The 20,771-nt window shown below is 41.6% G+C and overlaps 2 protein-coding genes and 1 pseudogene across 2 annotated transcripts; all 3 read left to right on the top strand.

The window, feature by feature from the left end:
- Window positions 1-175: 175 nt before the first annotated feature.
- LOC119897168 (E3 ubiquitin-protein ligase RNF183-like) lies at window positions 176-2,561 on the top strand. Its single transcript, XM_038710752.1, has 2 exons — window positions 176-354; window positions 971-2,561. Exon 2 carries the CDS (start codon window positions 1,031-1,033, stop codon window positions 1,985-1,987), a length of 957 nt encoding a protein of 318 aa, XP_038566680.1. The 5' UTR covers window positions 176-354; window positions 971-1,030; the 3' UTR covers window positions 1,988-2,561.
- Window positions 2,562-10,331: 7,770 nt separating this feature from the next.
- On the top strand, window positions 10,332-13,306 carry LOC119897165 (alpha-1,3-mannosyl-glycoprotein 2-beta-N-acetylglucosaminyltransferase-like). Its single transcript, XM_038710750.1, has 3 exons — window positions 10,332-10,540; window positions 10,910-11,822; window positions 11,985-13,306. Exons 2-3 carry the CDS (start codon window positions 11,205-11,207, stop codon window positions 12,681-12,683), a joined length of 1,317 nt encoding a protein of 438 aa, XP_038566678.1. The 5' UTR covers window positions 10,332-10,540; window positions 10,910-11,204; the 3' UTR covers window positions 12,684-13,306.
- Window positions 13,307-13,759: 453 nt separating this feature from the next.
- Window positions 13,760-20,542, top strand: LOC119897166 (annotated as a pseudogene).
- The last annotated feature ends 229 nt before the right edge of the window (window positions 20,543-20,771 follow it).

Below are 20,771 nucleotides of genomic sequence, written 5' to 3'. Positions count from 1 at the left end.
GACATGAGATTTATCCATATATCACACAGACGGTAAAAAGCACTGACTCACTACTCCTGGACTAACTGGTTTGACGAGAGGAGAGGAAAAGCGATTGGGGTGGGAGGTGGAGGCAGACAGGAGGAGGGTTCAGAGGAGGCAGTGCTGTGTTAGTATTAGAAAACAAGATATGACAGGAAGGATAACAGAAGAGGAGGACGCGGACTGCAGACAGACCAAAGAAGTTCCAGAGTAAAGTTTTTAGTTGTTTTGTTAGTAACCTAATGAAGTTTGGTGATGTTAAGGATAAAAGGATTATTGTACTTACATCATTTTGTGGTTTCGGCGTGATTCGACATTCATCTACCTCAGCAGGTCAGTGCGTGTGTGTACAAATTATCTCTGCTGCTCTTGGCTGCCAAACTTGCAAATTGTACACTTATAACTAAACTTTTACTTAAGCAATTTCTACACTTGAAGGAACTCTGCTGCTTCACTGTTTATTGTGTGCCTCCGATGGGTTAAAAACTGAGTTAATGGCTGACTATGTAAAATGGAATGTTTGCTATGAAATTTCAAAACAATGAAGCTGTGTCACACACCGATGACACCCTAGATTTAGTTTTATTTAACAGGTCTCAGCCCACTAAGACAGCAAGATCATACAAATTCCCATTACGTCAAAAATATTTGAAGCAGTTCTGCAGTTCTCACATTAGCAGATAATTTCTGTGCAGAAAAGCCTATTAAACAAATACAGGAAGTCAATATCAAGGTACAAGCATCACATGAAAGTTTATTAGGCTTAAATGAAAAAAAAACACATAGCATTTTAATACAATAGAGATGTTAGATAGCAAGAGATTAGAAATTATTGCTTCATCATCATGAAACAGCAGTGGTGACTGTGCAGGTAAACTCCAACAGTCTGTTTCCTGCTCTGCTACTTTCTGGGAGCCAGTGAACCCATCTCATCTTTTATTTTCCACAGCTCCTGTTGAAAACTTGTGAAAAAGGATCCCAGCTGGCACTCTAACATCATCCGTCCAACATGAGCGAAGACGGGGAGAGATGCAGGCCCGAAGGGAGCCAGGGCCATGGAGCCAGACAGACCCCCAATGTCAAGCCGAAACTCAGCCAGATAGGGACAAACAGAAAGGAGGACCAGCAGAAGAAGAAGCCTGCAAAAGTGAGGAGATCAAAGAGTACAGACTCAGAGAGGGGCAGGAGGAGGGAACAAGACAGGCACCAGGGAGAGAGGAGGCAACGGGGGAGGAGTGAAGAGGGCCGGGGGGGTGACAGGAAAGACAGAGGGAGCGACCGGAGAAAGGTGAAGTCCCCTGTAGATGATGTGGAGGACACTGAGTGCGCTGTGTGTTTCTGCACCTACGATAACGTCTTCAAGACCCCAAAGCTGCTGGCGTGCGGACACACCTTTTGCCTGGAGTGCCTTGCTCGTATCAACGTGACCTCTCCTGAGCTCAAGACCCTGTCCTGCCCTGTATGTCGTAAGCTGACCGAGCTCCCCCACGGCAGGGACCTGCCCCGCCTGGGAAACAATCAGGACATCATAGGCAAACTCCCACAAGACATGCAGAGGGCACTGTCCATCCGCTTCAAGCGTAGTAAGGGAAAACTTCTCCTTAAGAACCCTCCTCCTAATAGCCTGACCAAGCCTAATGTCCTCACTCTGCCCAAAAGGAGTCAGGATGCCCAGGTGACAGCTGGTGGTGACCTTCACTTGAGTGCAATGGAGCAGGGAATAGTCCCAGCCACAGTGGTAAACGTTGGCAGGCCTCCAAACAGGGTCAGAGGTCACCTATGTAATTTGTTCCGCTCAAACCAGTGCTACTACGCCGCAGTGGCGTCCATCATCACCATTACTGTGGCACTCATGCTGGTGGGGATTCTGGCCTTTGTGATCGTACCAAATGTGGTGATTCACAGACCAATGAACCAAACGTCACCGCATCCCCAAGGTGAATACGGCAGCGCTGAGACCCCTTAAAGGGGGCCGGGGATGGACGGGCAGTAGCAATGAAACAAAAGTGGAGATCGAGAATATCACACAAAACTTGTTACGATTCTCAGTGATCTTTTTACCTCCCTTTTCCTCTTGGTGAGCAATGGTGAAGGACAAACTAAGCACTGGGACACTTTCAAGCTGGTTTGGATGCCAAATGGGGAGAACAAGGAGAGCAACATTTTTAAAACAAAGGACACACAGGCTCCAAGTTGCACATATGGAAACAGGGGAAACTTGTATGTTTGGATTCTTCTCTTAATGTGTTTGTGATTACTGTGAAAGCCAGAAATAGTGTGTATGCAAAGTAACTGTTCATAATGATTAACAAGCTGCAAAAGCTGAAATGCACTAAACTCTGTGAAGAGTATCTTTTGATTGGATCAGGTTGATTTCTATAGCTAGTTCAGGGTTTCTAGTTCTTATAAATTGTGTTTATAGACCAACCCATTGTACATAGCCATTAACAATTTATATATGTGTAAAATATTTTCTCTTTTCCCTCTAAAGAATGGACGTTTCCCCCATAACATCAACAAATAAAGCATTACTTGAGACATTCAAAGATCATTGCTCAGTATTTCCAAAACACATGATGAGAATACCTATACCTATAAACTAATTTGAAAAGTCAACTTGCTTTAACCTGTCCAGAGTTCTTAATATTTGCCAGATTACAGTATAGTAGGAGCGTCCTGTCCATTTTCTGCACAGGTGTCCTCTGAGTCAGAACAGGTCTGTTGCCTATTTCCTTTCAAAAACCTGCATGGCTTCTTTAGACACTCGATACCCTCTAGTGGTGTTAGCAGACCAGTTAACAGGGTGGCTTGAATATTATGAAGACTGGTGCAATGCAACTGGGGACCTGTGACAGTTCAATTTGTACACATATGTGTGTCAGTAAATTCTAAGTCACAGAGAAAAATACCTTAGGAGTAGCAAACTTTTTATGTAAAATACATTAATCTCCAAAGTAACTCCAGCTGTCAGATAAATGCAGTGGTATGCATTATTTCTCTCATGCTGAGGCTGACTCCTGTGTCGGGCTTTTAGCAGAGCAAATGGTGGCTGCAGTTTTCTGAGTCTCTCAGCTCCCTCCGACTTAGCCCAGTGCCAGCTTCGGAGGGTGGGATGGCTTGATCCAAGCTGTAGGCCGACTATGACTGGGAGGAAGGCTGCTGTGTATTTGAAGAGAAAGACCCAGCTTACCTGCTGGTGACCATTAGGCCTATCCCCCAGACCATTTGCTCGTTCTTTTTGACTCAGCCCCCAAGAGAATGAAGGCTTCTCCAGCTGCCCTCCAAAAATCCCGCCAGAGAATTCAGCGCAGGACTCCATGACCAGCCTGACGTGAAGCATCTACGTGTGACTGTCCCCAAAATAGTACATCTTTGCCTGCATGACTGGGCGGCCCCGCTGACCGCTAGAGCCCCATTTTATGGGCCATTTTCCACTGTGGAGGGCTAGTAGTGCTACAGAGGAGAGCCCTCCATCGAGGACAAGGTCAAGTACAGCCTCATCCCCTCTGGCCGGGCAGAGGCAGACCATCACTCCCGTCCAAGAAGGACAGGGTGATGGCCAGTCTCCTTAATTGCTACTACTGAATTGTCCCCAGCAACAATTTTGATCAAAACAATTAAATATAACAGTTTTCTGTCTGCATTTAGTCAGTGTTTTAGGTACAAATGGTTACCAGCTCTTGTTCACTACTACAAGTCGAAAGCAATTTTAAGTAAAAAAATTATGTCCTCACTACTCATATGCCTCACAGAGGTTTGGTCCGCTGCCTACCTTTTTCAGACCCTCAGCAACCTGTTTTCTAAAAAACAACAATACAAATCTAGTGAGTTATTGAGATCATCAGGGGGAAAGTGAGAAATATAAAAAATGCTATTATATTGTAGGCTAATTTATTTTCATGCATCTCAGTCAGTAGCTTATTTGGCAGCAGCACAGCTTTGCTCAGTCTCCTCTCGCACCGAGCAAACGCAGGCAGGATTAAGTTACTATGCTTATGGGGACGCTCTGAGTCTCTGTCCTCTGAAACTTTGCATCAACCCAGGATGAGACCAAGCAGACAATAAAAAAGGAAAACAGGGTTCAAGCTTTGCAGTAATAAGATAGTTTCCACCACCCCTCCTGCTGGGAGAAGTTTTTATTGTCCCCACCAACTGTTACATGAAATATCTGCCCTTGGCGAGGAGACTAGAGTGGAGGAAGAGAATATCACAAAAAACTTGTTATGATTCTCAGTGATCCTTTTGCCTCCTTTTTCTCTTTGTGAGTAATGGTGAAGGACAAATAAGCACTGGAACACATTCAAGCTGGTTCAAATGCAAAATGGGGAAATGAAGAAAAACAAGGAGAGCAACATTTTTAAAACAAAGGACACACAGGCTCCAAGTTGCACATAAAGAAACAGGGAAACGTGTATTTTTGGATTCTTCTCTTAATATGTTTGTGATTACTGTGAAAGTCAGAAATAGTGTGTATGTAAAGTGACTTTTCATAATGATTAATAAGCTGTAAATGCTGAAATGCATTAAACTCTGTTAAGAGAATCTTTTGATTGGATCAGGTTGATTTAAATAGCCAGTTCAGGGTCTCTAGTTCTTACAAATTGTGTTTTTAGACCAATCCATTGTACATAGCCAGTAGTAGTAGTTGATTTATACATTTGTAAAATATTTTCTCTTTTCTGTAATGAGAATGGACTTTATTTTCCATACCATCATCAAATAAAGCATTATTTGAGACATTGAAATGTCCTTGCTCAGTATTTCCAAAACACATGATGACAATAATATTTCTATAAACTAATTTGGATTTTATTTAAAATTTAAATTTAAAATGATGGTCAGCTTGCTTTAACCCGTCCTGAGTTAATATATGCCTGATTACAGAGTAGCTGGGGCATCCTGTTAATGTTTATGACACGTGTCCTCTAAAAAAAACAGGTTCCTTTCAGAAACCTGCATGGTGTCTTTATACAACCTATACTTTCTAGTACTGTAAACAGGCCTGTAAACAAGGTGGCTTGAAAACTTTAAAGGTATCATTGAGAAAAATAGTAGTCAGACTTGTATGTAGGTGACATAAAGGGGGAAAGCAGACAGTGGACCAAACCACAATGGACTCACAGTGTTGTTGCCCCTTTTGCGTTTGTATTGTTTTACTACTTACACAATTATTTTAATGTGTCATTATAATATTTAATCTAAAAATTTTTTTCAACCCCCAGATGAGGTAGATCCTGAACCCCTGACCCCCTTGCGATTTCTGCCTATGGGTGGGGGATAAGTGGTATAGCAGACCTCCTCCCCTGCTTCCTCCCCTGTTTCTCTACTTTGGTGTAGACAGCTTCTTTCACTCCTCTTTCATACTATCTGTCCTGCCTATGCAAATATGTACATTGTTTTCATCGAAAGAGTGTCTTGTATATTGACCTGAGGAGTTGGCCCTTCTGTGTTAAGCCGTGAGTTTGTGTAGTGGTTGTTTAGTTTCCCCAATATAGGCTACAGGTCTGAACATTCCTCACTGCATTGGACAGCATGTACTAGATTGCTTTTCTTGTGTTTGGGTGTGCAGTCTTTCGGGTGATAAATGATTAAATACGAAGCATTTGCAAAAAACATCAAAATATAAATTGTTAAGGAAACCAGTGAATTCCCAGCTGGCATTCTGATAGTGTCCACAATGTCCCCATGATTAATGAGAAATGCAGGACAAATACTGTCTTTTGTGTTAACTGGCTGGTCATCACTGAAGAGCACCTGCTTGTCTTTGACTGCTCTGGTGTCAGATTAGATATTTTCGACGATGTCAGTGTTGTAAAAATCAAGAAGCCCTGATGATGCGCCATAGTATCTGCTGAGCAAACAGGATCAGAAAAATGTCTAAAATGTTGCCCTGCAGGTGAGCGTTATAAGACTTAATTGGATTCTTCTAAATTGAGCACACGCAATTTATGTTCAAGTTATTACAAAACGTCCTCTTTCAGACAAATCCCACTGATCTAACTTGCACAAAGGACAACTCCGGCTCTGGACAATGGATTACAGAGGACAGACATGACTGAGAGAGTCCAAGGCCTCAGCACCAAAAATACACACTGTGATCTAACCTTTACTTGGCTTTCACAAAACACAACCCACATTTGGACTTTAACCCGGTGATATAAGACAACTGGTTGATTTTAGAGCATTTTTAGTGTGCTTTAGTAGTTGAGGATAAGCAATGCTGTGACAAGAAATACCAGTAAAACATGAAAAACAAGCAGTGTTCATAGTCTCACATTTATGTAAGGTATTCTATGCCTCCAGGAGGATAGTTAAAATAATGGCAGTCCATTTCATTTGCTAACTCTTCTGTTTTCCCCAAAACTTATTTTGCCAAAATTGTGGAATAGATTTCCATTTGTAATGATGGCTATAAAACCTCACAAAATGGAAATATCCAATTGCACGTTTGTTTAACTGTGAAATATTTATATAATAAATCCAAGTATTCAGAGCTAGTATGAGGACACTTGCATCAATCCAGCTTTCTTTTATATTTTCCAGTTGTATGAAAGGCATGACTGCTCTCTGCTGAAACAGTGATGGAATAAGTAATTCAGATCTTTTAATTAAGTATAGCAGCAGTACAACAATCTAAAAATAATCTCTTGCATTCGAAATTCATCTTCATCTTCAAAGTGAGAGTACATACATTTTATCAGCAAAATTCACTTAAAGTATCACACGTAAAAGTACCCATTATGCAGCAGAACTGTGCTTGTCAGTGTTACATTAATATATTATTGAGTATTTAATATTTTTATACTTCTACTCCACTACATTTTGGAGGCAAATACTGTACTTCACTTCATTTACTTTTACCGGTTTGAGCATCACAAACATGTATGTTAAGGTAATTCACCTGTCAGTCCGGGCACCAAGGCACTGGCTAGAAGGACTTGTTCACTGGGCTCTGCACAAACTAGATTTGATTTTGAAATGGGCCATTTGGCATATTGAGTAGGATACTTTTGGTAATTTCAGTATATATATAAGTACATAACAGTAATTTTGTGGGCTATGACCTACTTTTACTAATGTTTTCAATGCAGGACTTTTACTTTTAATAGAGTATTTCTGCGCTATGCGTAAAAGATTTTAGCAATGGTGACCAGCTGATTAATTAACTAAGCTTAAAGACTGGAAACAGGGGGAAACAGCAATCTGTCCAAAGATAAAAACCCACCTGTCTGCATTTCTAAAGCTCACTGAAGCTAACACATTTTATCTCATTTGTGTACAAACGTTATAGCCTACATTAAAACCTTGCCATTTAAATCTGTGCGCAACTGGATGGACCCAGTTCCGTAGCTGCTAGTTAAATGGTAAATTGTCCTTGTTACACTTACACAAGTTAAAATGTGTAGTGAGTTTAAAGTTCAGGCATGTTATTGGCAAAGGGCAAAAAAGCAGGAAAATATATAGCAGCAGGACCCATATCAACAACTTATTTGGTGGATGTGTTGCAGTGGAATCAAAGACAAGTGTCTAATCCACTGCGCCATCGCAACCTCTCACCAGCTAAATGTGCAACATGAAATAATTGAGTCTATAACTAAATAATATAACTACTAACTAACAAATTAGTTCAGTAAAGGTTAATAGGTTATTTTTAATGAATAAGAGACAGCAGCAAAGGTTGTCGCCTGTTAAAACCTGGTGGCCTAACTGTTAAAGAAACACTTATATTATTCAGGAAACTCTGATCAAACAGTCAGATCAGTCTCTGTCTGTTGATAAACTGTAGGAAAAAGACATTTCAACTCTGGCAGCGGACGGGCGTGTGCCTGAGACGAGAACGACCTCGACAGTTTCACAGGATCGCGGCAGTTATACAGAAGCCGTTGCCATGGTTACCTTGCCTGAGTGCAGAGCGACCCCGCGGATACAAGCAGTCTGAAACGGTCTTATATAAATCCTGTCACAACCATTCACAAGATTATTTTTTTTATAACTGAAACCTTTAACATAAGGACGACTTAAAAAGCAACCATTCATACAGCAAAGTGTAGCCTATTTAGCTTATATGATTGATCAATCGACAGCAAAGTCAAAGTAAACATTGGATAGCCTATAACAAGCAATAATCAAAACATAGGCCAACCCAATTTATCCGATCCTTATTGTCAACTCCGTTTTGGGTGTTGAGTTTTAAAAGGTTACAACAAACTTAATGTATTCCAGTGTTGTCCTTCAAATGTAAAACTGCAGGGTTTTAAGCCAGACAATTTCATTAGAAAGTTAATTAAACCATTGTTTATCTCCTCTTTGTAATGTGAAGGAAACTGACACCTCTTTGTTTAGCGCCAGAAGGATCCTTTTGTCTAACTTCTTCATAGACTCCTAAGATTGGGTGTCGACCGTTTTGGAGACAACCCCTGTTGCCCTGTTGTGCTGTATGACTAGTTGGTAGAGCAAGGACTGTGTATTCCTGTAGATCAAAGGGGTTCTAAGTCTGGGGTCAGCGCTCTCTTGTTCGACCAAAAGCAACGTAGAACAGTAAGGTACACCCTTCCTAATTGGGTGACGAAGAAGTAAAAGTAGGGTGGGAGACCTAGGTTCGATTCCCACTGTGAGACATCCACCATTGTGTACCTGAGCAAGACACTTAACCCCTAGTTGCTCCAGAGGCGTGCGACCTCTGACATGTATAATTGTAAGTGGCTTTGGATAAAAGCGTCAGCTAAATGAATAAATGTAAATGTAACCAAATGACCAATGGCTACGGTCCTGAGCCATTTGGAGGAAAAAGGACCCGCCCACATACCTGGAGGATATTAACAACCTATTTTGATAGAATGGACTGTAAGCTGTGAATTTGTGAGGAAAAGCAACTTTCCGGTCCACTGCTGGGGGCGGCAGTAACCTCATGACTGGAAACTGTACATCTTTACAGAGAAACTTCTTCTGTAATGTCATCTCTTTATTCACTAATTTTTGTAATTAAATCTTTTTGTTAATTTTAATTTGGACCCAGTCTCTCCTTTCTCAAAATCTGAAAACGCAACATGGGCAAGGTACTCTGAAATAATGTAGTTATTACCAACTAGTTACTCAGCATATACTCCTTAAAAAAGCAATATTAGCTACTCTACTTATTACTGGGTGATATAACGCCACTCTCTCCCGATGAGTCCAAGCATCACTGGCAGCAGCGGCATTAGTTTCATTAGCTGATGCTTCAATTAGCCTAAGTAGAAATGTGGAACTGTTCGCGGTCAAAAACTTTTTTGCTGGTCGCACAAAGTTTACAACGGACGACAATGTTCTTTACTGGGACACAATAATGGCGTTACTGTCGTTAACGTTACTTACAGCTGTTGAAAACACCTCTCTCTCCCTGTTCTACAGTCTTCTTTTAGCTTTTTGGCTAACAGCTGACTTTAACAACATAAGGTCCGGACCGGGGTGCCGCTGAGCTGCGGCGCGCTCGCGCATTCACGTCAGGGATGGTGCGTTCAGCAGCGCAGCGTTACTTGGATTAGTAACTGTAATAATATAACTGTTTTGGAAATAGTAATCCGTTACATTACTCTTTACTGGCAAAAGTAATGTTGCAGTATTACTGCCCAACACGTTACTTAGGCTACCACTGATGTGCGACAGCGACTGTGGTACACACTGCGCAGGTGTGGAATTGGCAGCTGAACACAAAGGAACATCCTTGTTGATACTTGGAAAGGAAGAAAACTTTACACGTCAGCCTATAGATGTCCTTTCCATTTCACTCGGCCAGCTCCTGTACCACCCACCCTTCTTTTTTTAAAATTACAGATCTGCATGATTCACGTGGGTTAGATTTTCAGGTCGTAAAAACTGGAATTCCGGATTGCTGAAATAGTGTAGGTTACATTACAGATAATATTATGCAAAAACAGGATCACAGTTCCTATTCGTTTGTCCTACTTCAACCTACCAAACCAAAAACCAAATACACATTTGCCTATCCACACTCCATGAAACCAATGCAAATTACATGCACTTCCTCTGCAAGGTGAAGCTGAAAAACATATTGTCGCATTAGCTAGGTCTCTATTAAATTAAAATCCACATCTGAAAAACTCTCTGTCTCTTCATTACAATATTTCAAACAGCCACAGTGTGTAAAAGCGGAAAAATAACTCTTTACAAAGACACCAAAGGCAGCTTAATTACATAGCTTAATTAGCTCAGCAGAGAGCAGTTCAGACGAAAGTGTTGTGTAATTTCTCAAGGTGACAGTTAGGGCGGGACTTCCCGTGACTGCCTGCTAACCAGGAAGTCGTCGTGTTAGTTTATCTCCTCCTCCTCGTCCAGTTTTGCGAGAAACGGGAAAAACTAAGGGGCGTTAAGTTGTTTTAATAGCGGGGAAACTAGCCGGAGAATAGTTTTATTCTGGCTCCACAAGGCCTCACGACCCCTGTCGTTTAACTTTGCCGGTTGTCATCGAAGAAACGGCGGAGAAATGGCCACAAGAGGAAGAAGTAGTCACGCTGTCAAGGTATGGGCTAATTTCAACACTCTCCTTCTCAAGCTACAGTATTTACAGTCTGTCGAGTATAACCTGTCTGACGAGCAGCAGCGAGGGCTGCAGTCAGCGTTGGTAGATGTTTTTCAGTCTTACTAAAACGCTGTTTGGCTTATTTGACGAGACAGCCACAGGTGATAAGAGAAAAATCGATCAGAGACAGTTGGGTGAATCAGCACTCCAGTTTATACAAAGCAACTTCCTACGAAATAGAAATTAACGCACACTTGCATGATTTCTTGATTTCATGTAAAAAATAAATGTGGCTCAGTATTATTTCCACTTTGTAGTCACCTTTATTGCAATCTCTATTTTATTTTAAGTGTGTTCTTATTATTTCAGGTGGAAGTTAAAAGTTGAGGATCTGCCAGAATCACCACTTTTCTCCAAGATGAGTCCTGCCCTTCCTCATATTTCATCCATTTTAGTCTTCTTTGACACTGTATTGTGTCCTTATAACTTTAGTTACAGCCCAGTTTGCAAACAAGGTACAACCTCAGATCTTTGATTATGCGCTTGTGATGATACACAGGTTGCCCTTAGCAAATCCCATACCTATTGTCTGTAGCAAGGACACGTCTTTCTACTCAGACCCTGTCCTCTTGAACCCACCTCCCTCCCTTTGAGTTACTGGGCCATGATCCGTAAGAAAGGCTCTCTCATTCTCTGTGGTACGTTCCTGTTTGTCACCTGGAATGCCATACTGGTGCTTCTGCTCTGGGGCAGACCCCTGCCTGGCCAGTTGGGCGAGTCTGGCCAAGTGGAAAGACCAACCAGTGATATTTTGGGAGATCTGCTCCAAATGGCAAAGTCGTTCGAAACAGAGCTTGAAATGCAGAAAGAAATCCTGGAGGAGATCCAGAATCATCAGTCACTGTGGCAGCCATCAAACAGAGACAGACCAAAGGTCGTCGCCCCCCCTCAGCCTGTCATTCCTATCCTTGTAATCGCCTGTAACAGGGTCACGGTGCGGCGCTGCTTGGACAAACTCCTGCAGCACCGTCCTTCATCAGAGCTTTACCCAATCATAGTGAGTCAGGACTGTGGACATGCAGAGACTGCTGAGGTGATTCGTTCGTATGGAAATCAAGTAACTCATCTGAAACAGCCGGACTTGTCAGATATCTCTGTGCAGCCACAGCACAAGAAGTTTCAGGGTTACTACAAAATATCCAGGCATTACCGATGGGCTCTCAATCAAGTGTTCAAGACCCTTTCTCATTCCTCTGTTGTGATTGTAGAAGATGACCTGGAGGTAATCACATCATCAATTAATAAATTATTTTTTTTAATAATTCAATAACACATAGGTTCTATATTTCACAGCCTTTAAGTTATTGTATCATTAAAACAGCTGATTTGATTTGGTGAGAGGGGTCATGTAAACTGAAATTAAATTATTTATCTCCTACTCTAGGTGGCGCCAGACTTCTTTGAGTACTTCAGAGCCTTGCTGCCACTCCTGAAATCTGACTCCAGTCTGTGGTGTGTGTCAGCGTGGAATGACAATGGCAGGGATGGCTACGTGGATCCAGGAAAGGCTGACCTCCTCTACCGAACAGATTTCTTTCCCGGTCTAGGGTGGATGCTCCTCAAGGAGGTCTGGGAGGAGCTCGAGCCCAAGTGGCCTGCTTCCTTCTGGGACGACTGGATGCGTCAGCCAGAGCAGCGCCAAAACCGTGCTTGTATACGCCCAGAGATCTCCCGAACTTTAACCTTTGGCCGGCAAGGAGTGAGTCTTGGTCAGTTTTATGACAAGTACCTACGTTACATTAAACTGAATACCGAATTTGTGCCTTTCACCAAGTTAAACCTGAGTTACCTGCAGGAGGTGACATATAGAAACGCTTTTGAGAAGGAAGTTTACAATGCTCCTGTGGTTTCGTATGAAGATGTTAAGCAGGGGCAGCTAAAAGGACCTGGGCCCTTCCGCCTGCAATACTCAAGTAAGGACAGTTTCAAAGTGATGTCCAGAAACCTGGGAATCATGGATGACTTGAAGTCTGGAGTCCCGAGGACAGGATACAGAGGGGTTGTCAGTTTCATCTCAAGAGGACGGAGAATCTACTTAGCCCCTCCTCCAGGATGGACCCAGTATGACACCACCTGGAGCTGATGATCCAGAAGACAGCCTATGTGCAGTTGCCTTTTTGTAATCTCTAAATGTCAGTTCGGGAAAGCATTCCAGACCAAAGACTGATGTTTTTTGTCCTTTTTGATTAAATGATATGTGCTCTAGTTTATTGTCCTTGACAATGCGGAATGGTTTGCCGCTCTTTATGGTTTAGGGTTATTGCCAATGCCACTCAGGTCTTTTTCATTATTCCAAAACATTTAATACAGTGTTGGATACAGCCTAAACATTTTGTGAGACATAACTGCTGAGACTGCAAAATCTATTTTTATATTATGCTAATTGTGCACATGACAATTTATTAATGCATTCAATGCAATCACCTGCATTTTCTGGTAGCCTGTATGTTTGTCTTGTACAAAGATGAAAACATCTGTGGTATGATTGCTTATGGTGGTAGTGACTGGTCATTACTGAAGCATAATCTTTCATTTCATTCTCAGTGTTTATGTTGCGTTTATGAAAATCATTTCTTGCTTACATTTAAATGTCAAATAATTTTGTTTGATGATTCTCCAATGTAGTACTTGTTGCAGGTGTTACCTTGCAAACTATGGCATTTGTGTGTTTGTATATTTTCAGAATAAAAAACAATATACAATTTTGCTTTTTAATGAGTTGCTTAATTCATTTTACAGAAAGCCTTTATCTAATACACTACAGTATTACCCAGCAATTTATGCCCACTTAGGAAGTTATTACAAACTTAATCTGTGCAGCAAACGTTAAAACCCACTGAACACTATATGTGAGGCTGAATTTGGGGAAATTTGTAATTATAATCCACAATTTTCATAATGGAATGGTGCAACCATAAAAATATGGAGTCGGATCAAGCAGACATAATATACGTGGGTGATACTGTCGGACAGTGTGGAATAAAGGAGAATTTTGTGCTACGTGGGGGGAAACAAAATGGAAATGAGACACTAGATTTATAAGAAGATGGTGATAACACGGCGTTTTCATTAGTCATCCATGACAGGAATGTTTAATTTTACATATGAGCGTGTTGGTGGTCGCTACGGTAGCCGCCCTGGGCCAAACGTAGCGCTTCCTTTCACCAAACTCGTCTGTTTACTTCATTTGTAATGATGGTGTGAGACCGAAACCGCTAGCTAGCTAGCCTAGCTAAAGTATTGGAGAACCCGGTAAGAGATGGGGGAAAAGACACATGTGATGGGTGGACATACTGATTGGCCACCTTTTACTTTTGATCCCATGACAGTTATTTGTTCTAACCTGTTTGCTATCAACAAAGCAACCGTTCAATTCTAACTGACGGTGTTTAGCGTGCTAGCTGCAGGCGAGGCTAGCTTCAGTGGGTTCGTGTTTCGGGGTGATTTTGATATGGCAGATTGCACAACAGTCGCCACCACTGGAATTATTTTCTAATTTAACCCTGTAAAATAAGTCTCAATTGTTGTAAATAGGATTTTTGGGTTAATTAGCCTTCACGTCTGCTGGGGTAGCTAACGCTGCTGCTAGCGAAACTGTCCGGCCTGGAATGGAGCCAGGCGACTTGCGAGAGAGCCCCGCCGGGTCCGGGGAGTCAGATGCTGGGGATTGGAGGGAGGTTATTCCCGGTGGGGATGAGGAGGTCAAAGCTGCCGAAAGTAATGGAAACACACTAGAGACGGCCCTTAGGGACACCTGCGAGGAAGTCGAAAATGACAAACAAAAAAATGTGGGAGAGCAATTGCACAGTCCATACGAGGAGGAACTGGACCCCAGAATCCAGGTATGAAAGCCAACGTCTGATTTCTGCGCTGGTAGTAACGGTAGTCATTTAACCTGCCCAACCTTAAAATAGACTGACATATTAATTAGCCGGCCTGTATAATCATTGTTAACGGTACCTGGGTAGGTAATACTGGATTGCTTTTGGTTAAGCCTAACTGAGAGGTAGCTATGAATAAGAACATTTGATGATTTGTTTTTTGTGGTAAGTGTTAATACTATAATCTGAGCAAATCCGGTTGTCAGATCATAAGTGATTATCTTGTCAGTTGACACAAAACTGCCCAAACATGTCCTTTGCATCATGGTTAACATATATGTGAAGTACATGTCATTCCAGTTCTTCACATACATTACAGTAAAACAATTATATACAAACTGGAGCTAATTTCACCCAGACCATATATGTTAGAGGAGTTAAAAGTTAATAAAAGCCTAAAGCAGTATATTATTTTTTATTTTTTCCCACAGGAGGAGTTGGAGCATCTCAATGAAGCCAGTGCAGAAATAAACAGACTAGAACTGCAGTTGGATGTAAGTAAAAATACACTTTCCACCCAATTAGGTACGATTGTTTAGTCTTTGTTCAGCACATGACAGAAAAATATGGAAAACAGAAAAAAAATTGCTTTGATTTTGAAACAAAACTCATGGGAAATATGCAAGAACATGTACTAACACTGTGGGAATTGCTGGAGTCTGACTCTGTTGTTAAATATTTTAGTAGTCTACCCAGAAGCTGCTAATCAATATGATAATTTTGTTTTCTCTAAGCATAAGCTCTCTAAAATGGAAAATGTATCGGTGCTCATAGTGTGATACTCAGTGAAGTGATTGCTCACTTGCAGCCATACTTGTGTGTGAAACCTAATCAGTCATAAATCTAATCTTGTCATTTTTATGCATTAACCATTAAGGATGCCAGATCAGGGTACCGGAAGATCCTCACAGAGTCTGCCAGGAAGCTTAATGCTCAGAGCTCTCAGCTTGGTGGCTGCATAGAGAAGGCAAGACCCTACTACGAAGCTCGTCGCCTTGCGAAAGAGGTACACACTAATTTGTATATAAAAATTTTTACATACATTTATGTACCCCACATTTAAAATATTGTTCAAAGGGTAAACTTGAGTATGTGTGCCTCATAGATATTCTCTGTCAGAAATATAGTTATTATATTGAGACACAAGAGTTTACAATACTTAAATTAATGTATTGCCAAGACATGCTGTCATTTATCCTGGTACCAAAAAATTCTAGCCTCTGTAAGCAAGGCCTTCTGAAGTCTTCTTAGAGTAGGTACTTTGTTAGTACTGGATCCAGGAGTTCTGCTCCGAGCAAGAGAATTATTTTACTTGTTTTAATTTGGAATTAACTAGCGCAAATCATTATGAGCCAAATAAAACATGCATTAACGAGAATTTTATGTACAGCTGCTCGACGTTCTCCCGGATCTATTCTTCATATGTGTTAAATTCTATTTATAGCTTTGTCATCATGATTGTCCATGCTGTAATTTTGTGTTAGTCTATTCTGTACACCACCACTATTGTGTGTCTGTCCTTGCTGGAAGAGAGATTCCTCCTCTGTTGCTCTTCCTGTGGTTTCTTCCATTCTTTCCCCACCACGTTAAGTTTTTTGGGGGCAGTTTTTCCTTCTCCGAATGGATGAGGACAGAGGATGTCGTATCCTGTACAGACTGCAAAGCCCCTTGCGGAAGATTTGTGCTGTTGGGCTATAAATAAAATTGACATAGCTATTTTATTGCTTTGGTTTGGACCTGCAAAAGCAACCTTTGGTCCTCTTCCTAATTCATCTTGGGTTGCGCTGATCACAAGTGGAAAGCTCCCAAATACAGGAGTAGCTCGTAGTCGTTTTCATTGTGCATATAGCCTTAGAAAATCCGTATACATTGTTCTTTACATATGCCAAGCAACATAGACACAATGTTGATTGTTCTCCATATTGCTGTGATTTCAGTTTCAGTGTTTCCCCTAGGGTGGAGTTGTAGCAGCAGAGTTGAAATTTTGTTTGTGCACGTAGTATGTCTGAATATAAAACCCTAACACAACATGTCGGGAGCATGTTCTTGTGTCCAGGAGCATGCGATGCACATTGGAATAGCTTAGGGCTGAACGATGAATTGCTTTTGCAATATCGCAATATTATGCTTGCCTATTAAACACGAGAAGCGTCACTTGGTTTTATTCTCATTGGCCTACTTTTGAATTGAACCTCAAACTGAATATCTTTTGAGTTTTTTGTTGAGAAATGGACTTAGGAGATTTGAACTGAGAAAGATGCATTAATTGGTGGTTAAACTGTGGGTTTTGTATTGAGCGCTGTATAATACACTGTGGTGAACTTTGTTTTTCTTGTGGTCTGTAGGTAGGCCTACCTGATGATAAATATATTTAATGCCATGACTTGACTCTCAAATTATTTTTCTTATATTATAATTAGATTTTTTTTTCTCCACCATTGCTTATAATAATAATTCATGCGTCACCTAATTTCATCATAACACAGGCCTGACCCACAAGAAAGAACAGTGTATGTGTATATCAATATTGTTTTAGTCGTGCACTTGATTTATTCCTTTTTCCGTTTTGAATAATACAGAAGGTAAGGAGCTTAAAAATGAATCGCATAATAAATCGCAATATGTGGGGGGGGGGATTCACAGGTTGATTATCTTCCAAAATCAGCCCTAGAATAGCTTAAAATTTAAGTGTTTTCCCTTTTTTATGTGAGCTTTACATGAATGTTTAGGTGGTGGTGGTTGTAGTCATGGTTTGGTTACGTTTTCCAATGAAAATTCATCATATTGGGCCATTATTTTCACCATATCTCTGAACAAATACTTGGAAAAGCTAGAGCAGATAATAAACAACACCCAAAAATCAGTCTGCTGGGGAGGAACTACAACCATTAGATTTGGGGAAAGTCATTTGGTTGGTTGTGATGTTCTCCACAGTGATTTTACATTTATGGCACAGCATGTTTTGGGCAACACCCCCTAAACCCTGTTAATATGACCTCAGAATCATTATAGATAGGATTGTTCTTGTTTGCCTTTTGTATCTTCATTTTACTGCTTTAGACATTTATCTGTATAGACATAATATAGGCAACATGAAAAACCTCCTCCCTCCTGAGGTGCATTTTATTTGCACATCAAAATCGCAAAAGAAACGTCTCCCCATTAACTTAAAAGCATTAGTTTGTATCACTGATTAACTTTTGCTAACCTCAGCTCCTCCAGTCACCACCGTCCTTTCTTTTCCTAACAACCACTCTAAAGTATTTTTCACCTGAAAAATACTTTTGGATGAACTAGTCTGTACAGGACAGAGCTGTAGGCTGAACTAGTTTAGTCTAAGTGTGTACCTGATGTTCTCAACATTGGACCAGTGGGTAGTAAAACAGCTACCAGTTACTTTCTGTATATTGAGCTAATGTTAAGTTACATAGCAGCTAAAGAGCGCCTACTGTAGAAGTGTTCCTGCTCAGCTGCGCAGTCTAAAGGGGAGGGGAGATGTTAGCTAGCACAAACAGGCTTCACTTTTCCAGCAGGTGGGGAAACATCAAACAGACTTTTCTTGGTCTTGAGAAGCTGGCACACCGTAACAGGCAAGAAATTTACTGCCAGAATATTTTCCTCTGTTCGCGTTCACCGTCAGTTTCTGCTGCTCGGAAATCAAAGTTCGAAGTTACGCTGCTCTTTTAACAGCACCTGTCACGTAGATGTCTTTTGAAGAATGAGAAGAGGAAGCAAGCCAAGCGATGAGTGTTACTGTGCTCACATAGTGTGTGAGTGAAAATTAGTAGCGCATTGATATAATAATGAATGAGTGAAATTTTAGTAGCGGTGCGTCGCTGCCCGTGAATGCACATAGGGGATACACTGAGTTTTCAACATCTTAGTCATCTAAGTAAAGCTGAGGGAAGGGGACTCATTCATATGCTTGTGAAATTCTTTCTGAACTGTGACCCATCTCGATGTAAACCTGCACACAATTTGGATACAAGATACTTGTTTTGTTCCTTCAGGAGCTCTAGTTGTGTGATATTTGCCTCATGGGAAATTGTTAACAATTTATACAAATTTAAATACAATTTGTAAGGCAATTAATTGTTTTTTGCATTTACCTTACCTGTTCTTATATTTTTTCCTAATGACTTAATTACATTAAACATCAAGTTTCAAATCAAGTATGATGGTATTACAAATACAGTTTGACAGAGATCTGATTGTAATTGGACTTAACAGAACACAGGGTCATGTCCCTGTCATATTCCACTTCTGTAGGCTGCAAAAGTTTTGTCTGCTCTCTGTAGGCACAGCAGGAGACCCAAAAGGCAGCTTTGAGCTATGAGAGAGCGGTTTCTATGCATACAGCTGCCAGGGAGATGGTCTATGTGGCAGAGCAGGGCCTGATGGCTGATGGCAAGAACACCCTGGATCCCACCTGGCAGGAGATGCTCAATCACGCTACCTCCAAGGTAACACAGAGGAGGCGGCACACATGAGGTTATATGACATCAGACCTGGGTTTAGTTGGCCACGTACAGTAGGTGCAGGATAGTTCTGGTGTCCCAAATTGGATGATACATAATTTCCAGGAAGGTTGAACACTCACTGGAATGTACAAAAAATGAGAGTGCGTCTAAACTGTGGTGGATAGTGACCATAGAAATAAAACGTGCAACTTAATCAGTGTAAGTTCATTATCTTGTTTATTTGAGCATTTTTACATTCAAGAGCACGCCACCGATTTAGCATTGCATTCCTATAACACAGACTTACAATTGATATTTATTAAAGGATAAAAGTCAATGCAGCAGGACCAGAGATATCATTTTTTTCCTCACACATTCTTCATTGACAAAATCTGCCACCGACATTTCTTTCAATGCAACTTGACTGCCGACAGTTTAGTCGGGGATTGGGGTGTGCGGCTTATGTAGTCTTGAGCAAATTTTCCCGTACTCCCCAAGAATTGTAAACAAACTTTGATGTATAAAATCGGTGGAGTTCCCCTTTAGATTCAACAGCTTTGCAGAGAGGTGACATGGAACTCGGGGGGGGGGCCTAAACACCCTGCTGCTGCATGTCTCTCACAGGTGAACGAAGCCGAAGAAGAGCGACTACGCAGTGAGAGGGAGCACATGCGTGTCACACACGCTTGTCAGGAGGCTGAGGCCGGGTTCAGATGCTGCAAAAGTCCCTCAAAAGAGTCATTGTGAAATCCAAACCTTACTTTGAACTCAAGGCCCAGTTCAACCACATACTGGAGGTAATGCATACATACAGAGTGCACATGTTCTGTGCAGTGGACCATGTCCTCTCTCATTTACAGTTTCCTATTCCACAAGAAGAATCCCGTTCTGCTTGTTGTGAATATGCTGCTGAGTTGGCAAACAATGCTGTAATATAATCTGTATCTTATGGATTTACGGGAGGTCACTGGTAGGTTGTGGCATAAAATCAATATTGAAATTGATGATGTGCCTTCTGTGTGACTCCAGGAGAACAAGGCCAAAGTGCTGCAGCTGGAACAACACGTAGCCAAAGTGAAGACCCGCTATTCCATCGCCCTACGAAACTTGGAACAAATTAGCGAGCAGATCCACGCTCAGAGGGGAAGGGACCAGGCCGAGGGAGGATGCCCCCGTCTGTGGTGGGCGGAGTTCCCCCATTGGAGCCGAGTCCGACATCAAAGTTAAACGAGAAGGTGGAGCCTGCAGCGGTGGTGCGACGGGGACAAGTCGAGTGGATGGAGCCATCGACCTGGTGGAGAAATACAAGGAGAAGGAGAATGAAAAGGAGAGGGAGCGGGGGGGTCTGATTCCCTTTCAGTGTTCAGCCTGCAGACATCGCTTCCGACTTGGAGAAATATGACTCCATTGAGCATCTCGGGAACCTCAGCGATGTAGGCAGCATGACTGGGGATGAGGGGGAGAAAGAGAGAGGCCCAGTAATTGATAGAAGAGACAAGCTGACGGAAACATCCGCCAAGGAGCGCCAGCAGCAGTTCTACAAGCAGCACCACCGAAGCTTCAGTTTGTGAGGCTGTTACAGGTGTAACGGCTATAAACAGCGCAAAAGTACAGTGTGAGTGATCATAAAGTACAAGTTAGGGTAAACATCCCTAAAACATGGGTACCAACCAAAGTATAAGACAGCGGATTAGCTGCAAAAATAAAACTGCAGCGATGCAGTTCTAGGTGTAAATAAGCACACATAGTTAACTGACAATTCTAAAGCGGGCACTGATCTATAGTTAACATTGCAGCATAGTTAGAACACTACTTGAATCTAAAGAGCTT

Source organism: Micropterus salmoides, unplaced genomic scaffold (assembly GCF_014851395.1).
Source record: "Micropterus salmoides isolate LMB-PRFRI ecotype aquatic unplaced genomic scaffold, ASM1485139v1 Ms_hic_scaffold_11, whole genome shotgun sequence".
Classification (NCBI taxonomy): domain Eukaryota; kingdom Metazoa; phylum Chordata; class Actinopteri; order Centrarchiformes; family Centrarchidae; genus Micropterus; species Micropterus salmoides.
Note: the sequence above shows the minus strand (reverse complement) of the source record. Positions and strands in the feature narration are given on the sequence as shown.

Coding starts and splice junctions, on each gene's coding strand:
- LOC119897168 (XM_038710752.1), top strand. CDS start 1,031: ATGAGCGAAGACGGGGAGAGATGCAGGCCCGAAGGGAGCCAGGGCCAT.
- LOC119897165 (XM_038710750.1), top strand. CDS start 11,205: ATGATCCGTAAGAAAGGCTCTCTCATTCTCTGTGGTACGTTCCTGTTT. Junction 11,823..11,984: donor TTGTAGAAGATGACCTGGAG/GTAATCACATCA, acceptor CTCCTACTCTAG/GTGGCGCCAGACTTCTTTGA.